The sequence below is a fragment of the Bombina bombina genome, chromosome 5 (assembly GCF_027579735.1).
Source record: "Bombina bombina isolate aBomBom1 chromosome 5, aBomBom1.pri, whole genome shotgun sequence".
Taxonomy (NCBI): Eukaryota; Metazoa; Chordata; class Amphibia; order Anura; family Bombinatoridae; genus Bombina; species Bombina bombina.
In genome coordinates, this window is record NC_069503.1 from 167036649 (window position 1) to 167049125 (window position 12477).

At 42.2% G+C, this 12477-nt stretch overlaps 1 protein-coding gene across 1 annotated transcript in view; it reads left to right on the top strand.

Moving 5' to 3' along the window:
- DLEC1 (DLEC1 cilia and flagella associated protein) overlaps positions 1–12477 on the top strand; it is a 275413-nt gene that overhangs the window by 84379 nt on the left and 178557 nt on the right. The window contains 2 exon segments of the mRNA XM_053715663.1: positions 5493–5682; positions 6435–6493. Coding sequence (XP_053571638.1) covers positions 5493–5682; positions 6435–6493 — 249 coding nt within the window.

The window sequence follows — 12477 nt, forward strand, 5'->3', positions numbered from 1 at the left end:
GACTGTAGTGGGGTTAAAATTGCAAACGGCTCCGGTTTCCACATTTTAAGGGTTAACAGCTTGAAAATTGGGGTGCAATACTTTGAATGCATTAAGACACTGTGGTGAATTTGGTAAAGATTGGATAATTCCTTCATAGTTTTTCACATATTCAGTAATAAAGTGTGCCCTGTTTAACATTTAAAGTGACAGTAACGGTTTTGTTTTAAAATGTTTTTTGTACTTTATTAACCAGTTTAAGCCTGTTTAACATGTCTGTACCTTCAGATAGATCATGTTCTGTATGTATGGAAGCCAATGTGGTTCCCCCTTCAAATATATGTGATAATTGTGCCATAGCGTCCAAACACAGTGAGGACAGTATTGTCACAAATAGTAAGGTTGCCCAGGATGATTCCTCAGATGAAGGAAGTAGAGATAGTTCTACATCTTCTCCTTCTGTGTCTATACCAGTTATGCCCACGCAGGCGACCCCTAGTACTTCTAGCGCGCCAATGCTTGTTACTATGCAACAATTGACGGCAGTAATGGATAACTCCATAGCTAATATTTTATCCAAAATGCCGGCATTTCAGAGAAAGCGTGATTGCTCTGTTTTAAACACTGTAGAGCAGGAGGGCGCTGATGATAATTTTTCTGTCATACCCTCACAACAGTCTGAAGTGGCAGTGAGGGAGGGTTTGTCAGATGGAGAAATTTCTGATACAGGAAGAATTTCTCAGCAGGCAGAACCTGATGTTGTGACATTTAAATTTAAATCAGAGCATCTCCGCGCATTACTTAAGGAGGTGCTATCTACTCTGGATGATTGTGACAATCTGGTCATCCCAGAAAACTTGTGCAAGATGGACAAGTTCCTAGAGGTCCCGGTGCACCCTGATGCCTTTCCGATACCTAAACGGGTGGCTGACATAGTGAATAAGGAGTGGGAGAAGCCAGGCATACCTTTTGTCCCTCCTCCTATATTTAAGAAATTGTTCCCTATGGTCGACCCCAGGAAGGACATATGGCAAACAGTCCCTAAGGTCGAGGGGGCGGTTTCTACACTAGCCAAACGCACGACCATTCCCATTGAGGACAATTGTGTTTTCAAAGATCCTATGGATAAAAAATTGGAGGGTTTGCTTAAAAAGATTTTTGTACAGCAAGGTTACCTCCTTCAACCTATTTCGTGCATTATTCCTGTCACTACAGCGGCGTGGTTCTGGTTCGAGGAACTGGAAAAGTCGCTCAGTAGGGAGACTCCGTATGAGGAAGTCATGGACAGAATTCACGCACTTAAGTTAGCTAATTCCTTTATTTTAGACGCCGCTTTGCAGTTAGCGAGATTAGCGGCGAAAAATTCAGAGTTTGCAATTGTGGCGCGCAGAGCGCTCTGGCTAAAGTCTTGGTCGGCGGATGTATCTTCCAAGACAAAATTGCTTAATATCCCTTTCAAAGGTAAGACCCTTTTTGGGCCAGAATTGAAAGAAATTATTTCAGACATCACTGGGGGAAAGGGCCATGCCCTCCCACAGAATAGGCCTTTCAAGGCTAAGAATAAGTCCAATTTTCGTTCCTTTCGCAATTTCAGGAACGGACCGGCTTCTAACTCGGCAGCCTCTAGACAAGAGGGTAACACTTCCCAGACTAAACCAGCTTGGAAACCAATGCAAGACTGGAATAAGGGTAAACAGGCCAAGAAGCCTGCTGCTGCTACCAAGACAGCATGAAGGGGTAGCCCCCGATCCGGGACCGGATCTAGTAGGGGGCAGACTCTCTCTCTTTGCTCAGGCTTGGGCAAGAGATGTTCAGGATCCCTGGACACTAGAAATAGTCTCTCAGGGTTATCTTCTAGAATTCAAGGAACTACCCCCAAGGGGAAGGTTCCACATTTCTCACTTATCTTCAAACCAAATAAGTAGACAGGCATTCTTACATTGTGTAGAAGACCTGTTAAAGATGGGAGTGATTCACCCAGTTCCAACTGTGGAACAAGGTCAGGGGTTTTTACTCAAATCTGTTTGTAGTTCCCAAAAAAGAGGGAACTTTCAGACCAATTCTGGATTTAAAAATTCTAAACAAATTTCTCAGAGTTCCATCGTTCAAAATGGAAACCATTCGAACAATTTTACCTACAATCCAGGAGGGTCAATATATATGACTACCGTGGATTTAAAGGATGCGTATCTACATATTCCTATCCACAAAGATCATCATCAGTTCCTAAGGTTCGCCTTTCTGGACAAACATTATCAGTTTGTGGCTCTCCCTTTCGGACTAGGCACTGCTCCCAGAATTTTCACAAAGGTGCTCGGGTCCCTTCTAGCGGTTCTAAGACCAAGGGGCATTGCAGTGGCACCTTATCTGGACGACATTCTTATTCAAGCGTCGTCTCTTTCCAAGGCAAAGGCTCATACAGACATTGTTCTAGCCTTTCTCAGATCTCACGGGTGGAAGGTGAACATAGAAAAGAGTTCCCTGTCTCCGTCGACAAGAGTTCCCGTTTTGGGAACAATAATAGATTCTTTTGAAATGTAGATCTTCCTGACAGAAGTCAGAAAGTCAAAGCTTCTAAACGCTTGTCAAGTTCTTCTCTCTATTCTGCAGCCTTACATAGCTCAGTGCATGGAAGTAGTAGGGTTGATGGTTGCAGCAATGGACATAGTTCCTTTTGCTCGAATTCATCTAAGACCATTACAACTGTGCATGCTCCAGTAGACAGGATCACCTGTCTCAGGGAATGAGTTTCTGCAGACCAAAGTGGGTCATTGTCACGACCAACGCCAGTCTATCAGGCTGGGGCGCGGTCTGGGATTCCCTGAAAACTCAGGGTTTATGGTCTCGGGAAGAGTCTCTTCTCCCGATCAACATCCTGGAACTGAGAGCGATATTCAATGCTCTCCGGGCTTGGCCTCATCTATCGAAGGCCGGATACATAAGATTCCAGTCAGATAACATGACGACTGTAGCTTACATCAACCATCAGGGAGGAACAAGGAGTTCCTTGGCGATGAGAGAGGTATCCAAGATCATCAAATGGGCGGAGGATCACTCCTGCCACCTATCTGCAATCCACATCCCAGGAGTAGACAACTGGGAGGCGGATTATCTGAGTCGTCAGATTTTCTATCCGGGGGAGTGGGAACTTCACCCGGAGGTGTTTGCCCAGTTGACTCAATTATGGGGCATTCCAGACATGGATCTGATGGCGTCTCGTCAGAACTTCAAGGTTCCTTGCTACGGGTCCAGATCCAGGGATCCCAAGGCCACTCTAGTGGATGCATTAGTGGCGCCTTGGTCGTTCAACCTAGCTTATGCGTTTCCACCGTTCCCTCTCCTTCCCAGGCTTGTAGCCAGGATCAAACAGGAGAAGGCCTCAGTGATTCTGATAGCTCCTGCGTGGCCGCGCAGGACTTGGTATGCAGACCTGGTGAATATGTCATCGGCTCCACCATGGAAGCTACCTTTGAGACAGGATCTTCTAGTACAAGGTCCATTCGAACATCCAAATCTAATTTCTCTGCAGCTGACTGCTTGGAAATTGAACGTTTGATTTTATCCAAGCGTGGGTTTTCAGATTCAGTGATAGATACTCTGGTCCAAGCCAGAAAACCTGTGTCTAGAAAGATTTACCATAAAATATGGAAAAGATATATCTGTTGGTGTGAATCCAAGGGATTCTCCTGGAATAAGATTAAAATTCCTAAGATCCTCTCCTTTCTCCAAGAAGGTTTGGATAAGGGATTGTCAGCGAGTTCTCTAAAATGACAGATTTCTGCTTTATCTGTCTTGTTATACAAACGACTGGCAGCTGTGCCAGAGGTACAAGCTTTTGTACAGGCTTTGGTCAGAATCAAACCTGTTTACAGACCCTTGACTCCTCCTTGGAGTCTAAATTTAGTTCTTTCAGTTCTTCAGGGGGTTCCGTTTGAACCCTTACATTCCATAGATATCAAGTTGCTATCTTGGAAAGTTCTGTTTTTGGTTGCTATTTCTTCTGCTAGAAGAGTTTCTGACTTATCTGCTTTGCAGTGTGATCCACCCTATCTGGTGTTCCATTCAGATAAGGTTATTTTGCGTACCAAGCCTGGTTTTCTTCCAAAAGTTGTTTCCAACAAGAATTTTAACCAGGAAATAGTTGTTCCTTCTCTGTGCCCGAATCCAGTTTCAAAGAAGGAACGTTTGTTACACAATTTAGATGTAGTCCGTGCTTTAAAGTTCTATTTAGAAGCAACAAAGAATTTTAGACAAACCTCATCCTTGTTTGTCGTTTACTCTGGTAAGAGGAGAGGACAAAAAGCTATTGCTACCTCTCTTTCTTTCTGGCTGAAAAGCATTATCCGATTGGCTTATGAGACTGCCGGACAGCAGCCTCCTGAACGAATCACAGCTCATTCCACTAGGGCTGTGGCTTCCACATGGGCCTTCAAGAACGAGGCTTCTGTTAATCAGATATGTAAGGCAGCGACTTGGTCTTCTCTGCACACTTTTGCCAAATTTTACAAATTTGATATTTTTGCTTCTTCGGAGGCTGTTTTTGGGAGAAAGGTTTTGCAAGCCGTGGTGCCTTCTGTTTAGGTAACCTGATTTGCTCCCTCCCTTCATCCGTGTCCTAAAGCTTTGGTATTGGTTCCCACAAGTAATGGATGACGCCGTGGACCGGACACACCAATGTTGGAGAAAACAGAATTTATGCTTACCTGATAAATTACTTTCTCCAACGGTGTGTCCGGTCCACGGCCAGCCCTGGTTTTTTTAATCAGGTTTGAAAAAAATTTTCTTTTTCTTTATACACTACAGTCACCACGGCACCCTATAGTTTCTCCTTTTTCTCCTAACCGTCGGTCGAATGACTGGGGGGCGGAGCCAGAGGGGGAGCTATATGGACAGCTCTTGCTGTGTGCTCTCCTTGCCTTTCCCTGTAGGGGAGGAGAATATCCCACAAGTAATGGATGACGCTGTGGACCGGACACACCGTTGGAGAAAGTAATTTATCAGGTAAGCATAAATTCTGTTTTTTCAGTAACTTGTAATGGCAGCGCTATGGAGAGTGAGATACCGCTCATTTTTTTACACACCCGGTTTAGCACACAACTTAAAATCTTGGTGTGAGTTTTATTACAAATTACAGGAGCATTACAAACTTGGAATGCAATTATTTCTTACAATTTTGAGAAGGTACCAATAATTTTGTCCAGTCCATTTTTTGAGTTTTGCGTGGAATGTGTCCGATTTGGCTCTTTTTTTTCCTCCAAATTTTTGTGTCATACCAATACAAACAAAAAAAATAAACATGAGAATGTCTAAATATTTGTAATTGCAGGGGTGCCATTATTTTTGGCCATGACTGTATATATGTATTTAAATTTAAAAAGAAAAAAAAAAATTTTCACCTTGTAATATGCATGCTAATCCAAACATGTATTTGCTGTTAATTTCACTAGCAATTTCAACATCTTTAACTTACCTTTTTTGTAAAAAAATAATAATTTAATTGCATTTTTTTCCAGACACGTGGAACTCCCTTTTTATTGGCAGATAATGAAACCTGATTCACAAGACTCATTACTAGAAGAACAGGAACACGAGACAATCAAACTATTCCCAGACACAAACACAGCATTTACCTTAAGTCCTGCAGAAGGCGTTCTTCGCCCGTATCATGACCATATTTTCACAGTAACTTATAGTCCCACGGAGGTATGGGCAGGTGTATGAAAAATGTCTATACATATATTGCTATAATAAGATCATAAATGTCATTCAAAGAAAAACTACAATACACTGTCATTAAAAATATCTGTCCTCTTTCTGATTTCCTCAATTGTTGCATATTTTTTCACACTGTATGGTTTCACATCTTCATAAAAAATGTAATATAAGACAAGGAGAACTGAAGTAAACAAATAAACCAGGTATTGAAACTTTTTATTTATCAACTTGCCCTGTGTGAAAACACATTTAAGATATGGTAAAGATAATAGCAATAGATTAAAATCCTCCATTTCATAAAAGTAATAGCAATAGACAAAAACACAGCAATACCCTTTTGGTTCTGCTGCACTTACCCCAGAAGGGGATTGTTGTGTTTTAACACTGTATCAGAAGCAATCAGAATTTGCATATCTTACCCAGAATCCTCTGGTGCATTGGTGACCTTTGGGGAAAGGCAGACAGGCATACTTGCCTAGATGTGCTAATTGCCAATGCAATAATTCTGTTGCTCTTACATAGATAGATAGATAGATAGATAGATAGATAGATAGATAGATAGATAAATAGATAGATACACATATACATATATTGAGAATCTGAGCGTGAAAGAAAGAAAAATATGTCTATCCTAATGTTTTTTTATGAAATGCTCCTCTCAGATTGAACTGAAACACTTATATGTATTTATTTTGTTTTTATATCCTTTATATTGTCCTTTATTTTGTGTTTTTTAACAGCTGAAGGATTATCACAATATTGCTCATATGATATTAAGAAACATCCCTGAACCTCCCAGGTAAACTATGAATTATTAAATGTGTAAAATACAATGAATTATTTTGCTACTCTTTCTAGGGGTGACAGGCTACAATTGTTACTTTAGAGTAAAAAGTCAATTTACAGCAAGTATAACAAATAGACTATATGGCTAAATAGGTGGTGCATACAATCCAGCATATAGCCATGAAATATCAATAGAAAAATATTGGCAGTACAATTGGTCACACTTAAGAGCGTAGTGGCTGTAAATGTGGAACTGTCATAGAATTCTTCTTTCTTCTGTTAAGTGTGATCAGTCCACGGGTCATCATTACTTGTGGGATATTAACTGCTCCCATACAGGAAGTGCAAGAGGATTCACCCAGCAGAGTTGCTATATAGCTCCTCCCCTCTACGTCACCTCCAGTCATTCTCTTGCACCCAACGACTAGATAGGATGTGTGAGAGGACTATGGTGATATATTTAGTTTTTATATCTTCAATCAAAAGTTTGTTATTTTATAATAGCACCGGAGTGTGTTATTCCTTCTCTGGTAGAATTTGAAGAAGAATCTACCTGAGTTTTTCTATGATTTTAGCCGGAGTAGTTAAGATCATATTGCTGTTTCTCGGCCATCTGAGGAGTGAGGTAAACTTCAGATCAGGGGACAGCAGGCAGATTAATCTGCAAAGAGGTATGTAGCAGTTTATTATTTTCTGACATGGAATTGATGAGAAAATCCTGCCATACCGTTATAATGTAAACTCAGCCTTGAATGCAGTAGATGTAGCTGATATCAGGCTGTCATGTATGTATATTTTACACTTCAGTTTTCTGGGAAATGGTACTTCTCTGGCTTTTAAACTGTATACATAGACTTAACCTATTTTGCAGGGACTTGCAATAGGTTTTAAATGACAATTAATTATTGAGGTAAAATGTTTTTTTGCTGGCATGTAAAAACGTTTTTTTCTCTGAGGTACTGGGTGAAAAAATGTTTTGGGCACTTTTTTTCCACTTGGCAATAGTTTTGATTTAAATTAGAGCAGTTCACTGATCCCTCTCACTGTTATGTGTGTGGGGGAGGGGCCATTTTGGTGCTTTCACTATGCATCAGAAAAACTCAGTCAGAGGTTCATTTTCTTCCTGCATGATCCGGTTCATCTCTACAGAGTTCAGGGATCTCAAGAGTCTTTTTTGAGGGAAGTAATCATACAGCAGAGCTGTGCTGAGTGTATTGACTGTGATATAAAAAACGTTTATTTGTGTATTTTTTTTCTGCTGCCTGGGTTAGTTATCATTTGCTGAGGGGAACAATCCTTTGCTAAAACTGTATATTCTGACAAAGATTGATGCTATAACTTAATTATTTTATCTGTTATAATATTTTTCTGTGCTTCTTAAAGGCACAGTTCGTTTTCATATTATTTGTAAATTACTTTGAAAAGTATTTCCAAGTTGCTGTTTATTTGCTAGTGTGTTAAACATGTCTGATTCAGAGGAAGATATTATCTGTGCTATATGTGTTAATGCCAAAGTGGAGCCCAATAGAAATTTATGTACTAAATGTATTGATGCTACTTTAAAAAATAGTCAATCTGTACAAATTGAACATATTTCACCAAACAACGAGGGGAGAGTTATGCCGACTAACTCGCCTCACGTGTCAGTACCTGCATCTCCCGCTCAGGAGGTGCGTGATATTGTAGCGCCGAGTGCATCTGGGCGGCCATTACAAATCACATTACAAGATATGGCTACTGTTATGACTGAATTTTTGGCTAAACTACCAGAACTAAGAGGTAAACGTGATCACTCTGGGATGAGAACAGAGTGCGCTGATAATGCAAGGGCCATGTCTGATACTGCGTCACAGTTTGCAGAACATGAAGACGGAGAGCTTCATTCTGTGGGTGACGGTTCTGATCCAAATAAACTGGACTCAGACATTTCAAATTTTAAATTTAAGCTTGAGAACCTCCGTGTGTTACTAGGGGAGGTATTAGCGGCTCTGAATGATTGTAACACAGTTGCAATCCCAGAAAAAATGTGTAGGTTGGATAAATATTTTGCGGTACCGACGAGTACTGACGTTTTTCCTATACCTAAGAGACTTACTGACATTGTTACTAAGGAGTGGGATAGACCCGGTGTGCCTTTCTCACCCCCTCCTATATTCAGAAAAATGTTTCCAATAGACGCCGCCACACGGGACTTATGGCAAATGGTCCCTAAGGTGGAGGGAGCAGTTTCTACTTTTGCTAAGCGTACCACTATCCCAGTGGAGGATAGCTGTGCTTTTTCAGATCCAATGGATAAAAAATTAGAGGGTTACCTTAAGAAAATGTTTGTTCAACAAGGGTTTATATTGCAACCTCTTGCATGTATTGCGCCTGTCACGGCTGCAGCAGCATTTTGGTTTGAGTCTCTGGAAGAGACACTTCAATCATCCACACTAGATGACATCACACACAAACTTAAATTCCTTAAGTTAGCTAATTCATTTATTTCAGATGCCGTAGTACATTTAACTAAACTTGCGGCTAAAAATTCAGGATTCGCCATTCAGGCACGCAGAGCTCTGTGGCTAAAATCCTGGTCAGCTGATGTTACGTCTAAATCTAAATTGCTTAATATTCCTTTCAAAGGGCAGACCTTATTCGGAACCCGGCTTGAAAGAGATTATTGATGACATTACAGGAGGTAAAGGTCATGCCCTGCCTCAGGACAAGGCCAAAGCCAAGGCTAGACAGTCCAATTTTCGTTCCTTTCGTAATTTCAAAGCAGGAGCAGCATCAACTTCCTCTGCACCAAAACAGGAAGGAGCTGTTGCTCGCTACAGACAAGGCTGGAAACCTAACCAGTCCTGGAACAGGGGCAAACAGGCCAGAAAACCTGCTGCTGCCCCTAAGACAGCATGAATTGAGGGCCCCCGATCCGGGACCGGATCTAGTGGGGGGCAGACTTTCCCTCTTCGCCCAGGCTTGGGCAAGAGATGTTCAGGATCCCTGGGCGTTAGAGATCATATCTCAGGGATACCTTCTGGACTTCAAATCCTCTCCCCCAAGAGGGAGATTTCATCTGTCAAGATTGTCAACAAACCTAACAAAGAAGGAAGCGTTTCTACGCTGCGTACAAGATCTTTTATTAATGGGAGTGATCCATCCAGTTCCGCGGTTGGAACAAGGACAAGGGTTTTACTCAAATCTGTTTGTAGTTCCCAAAAAAGAGGGAACCTTCAGGCCAATCTTGGATTTAAAGATCCTAAACAAATTCCTAAGAGTTCCATCGTTCAAGATGGAAACTATTTGAACAATTTTGCCCATGATCCAAGAGGGTCAGTACTTGACCACAGTGGATTTAAAGGATGCTTACCTTCACATACCGATTCACAGAAGTCATTACCGGTATCTAAGGTTTGCCTTTTTAGACCGGCATTACCAGTTTGTAGCTCTTCCATTCGGACTGGCTACGGCTCCAAGAATCTTCACAAAGGTTCTGGGCACTCTTCTGGCGGTACTAAGACCGCGAGGAATTTCAGTAGCTCCGTACTTAGACGACATACTGATACAAGCTTCAAGCTTTCAAACTGCCAAATCTCATACAGAGATAGTACTGGCATTTCTAAGGTCGCATGGATGGAAAGTGAACGAAGAGAAAAGTTCTCTCTTTCCACTCACAAGAGTTCCCTTCCTGGGGACTCTGATAGATTCTGTAGAAATGAAGATTTACCTGACAGAGGACAGGTTAACAAAACTTCAAAGTGCATGCCGTGTCCTTCATTCCATTCAAGAGACCAGAAATTCTCTTCTATGGTGGCTTTATCGGCCACATCTGTCCAGGGGAATGCCATTCAGCAGGCCAGACTGGTCAATTGTAACAACAGACGCCAGCCTACTAGGTTGGGGCGCTGTCTGGAATTCTCTGAAGGCTCAGGGACTATGGAATCAGGAGGAGAGTCTTCTTCCAATAAACATTCTGGAATTGAGAGCAGTCCTCAATGCTCTTCTGGCTTGGCCCCAGTTAGCAACTCGGGGGTTCATCAGGTTCCAGTCGGATAACATCACGACTGTAGCTTATATCAACCATCAGGGAGGGACAAGAAGCTCCCTAGCAATGATGGAAGTATCGAAGATAATTCGCTGGGCAGAGTCTCACTCTTGCCACCTGTCTGCAATCCACATCCCGGGAGTGGAGAACTGGGAGGCGGATTTCTTAAGTCGTCAGACTTTTCATCCGGGGGAGTGGGAACTTCATCCAGAGGTCTTTGCCCAAATACTTCGACGTTGGGGCAAACCAGAGATAGATCTCATGGCGTCTCGACAGAATGCCAAGCTTCCGCGCTACGGGTCCAGATCCAGGGATCCGGGAGCGGTCCTGATAGATGCCTTGACAGCACCATGGACCTTCAGGATGGCTCATGTGTTTCCACCTTTCCCGATGCTTCCTCGATTGATTGCCAGAATCAAACAGGAGAAAGCATCAGTGATTCTAATAGCGCCTGCATGGCCACGCAGGACTTGGTATACAGATCTGGTGGACATGTCATTCTGTCCACCTTGGTCGTTACCTCTGAAACAGGACCTTCTGATTCAGGGTCCTTTCAAACATCAAAATCTAACTTCTCTGAAGCTGACTGCTTGGAAATTGAACGCTTGATCTTATCAAAGCGTGGTTTTTCTGAGTCAGTTATTGATACCTTAATACAGGCTAGGAAGCCTGTTACCAGAAAGATTTACCATAAAATATGGCGTAAATACCTATATTGGTGCGAATCCAAAGGTTACTCTTGGAGTAAGGTTAGGATTCCTAGGATATTGTCTTTTCTACAAGAAGGTTTAGAAAAGGGGTTATCCGCTAGTTCCTTAAAGGGACAGATCTCAGCTCTGTCCATTCTGTTACACAAGCGTCTGTCAGAAGTTCCAGACGTTCAGGCTTTTTGTCAGGCTTTGGCCAGGATTAAACCTGTGTTTAAAGCTGTGGCTCCACCATGGAGTTTAAACCTTGTTCTTAACGTTTTACAGGGTGTTCCGTTTGAACCCCTTCATTCCATTGATATAAAGTTGTTATCTTGGAAAGTTCTATTTTTAATGGCTATTTCCTCGGCTCGAAGAGTCTCTGAGTTATCAGCCTTACATTGTGATTCTCCTTATTTGATTTTTCACTCGGATAAGGTAGTTCTGCGTACTAAGCCTGGGTTCTTACCTAAGGTAGTCACTAACAGGAATATCAATCAGGAGATTGTTGTTCCATCCTTGTGCCCAAATCCTTCTTCGAGGAAGGAACGTCTTTTGCACAATCTGGATGTAGTTCGTGCCCTTAAATTTTATTTACAGGCAACTAAAGATTTTCGACAAACGTCTTCCCTGTTTGTCGTTTACTCTGGTCAGAGGAGAGGTCAAAAAGCTTCTGCTACCTCTCTCTCTTTTTGGCTTCGTAGCATAATTCGTTTAGCTTATGAGACTGCTGGACAGCAGCCTCCTGAAAGAATTACAGCTCATTCCACTAGAGCTGTGGCTTCCACTTGGGCCTTTAAGAATGAGGCCTCTGTTGAACAGATTTGCAAGGCTGCAACTTGGTCTTCGCTTCATACTTTTTCCAAATTTTACAAATTTGACACTTTTGCTTCCTCGGAGGCTATTTTTGGGAGAAAGGTTCTTCAGGCAGTGGTTCCTTCTGTATAAAGAGCCTGCCTATCCCTCCCGTCATCCGTGTACTTTTGCTTTGGTATTGGTATCCCACAAGTAATGATGACCCGTGGACTGATCACACTTAACAGAAGAAAACATAATTTATGCTTACCTGATAAATTCCTTTCTTCTGTAGTGTGATCAGTCCACGGCCCGCCCTGTTTTTTAAGGCAGGTAAATATTTTTTAAATTATACTCCAGTCACCACTACACCCTTGGCTTCTCCTTTCTCGTTGGTCCTTGGTCGAATGACTGGAGGTGACGTAGAGGGGAGGAGCTATATAGCAACTCTGCTGGGTGAATCCTCTTGCACTTCCTGTAGGGGAGCAG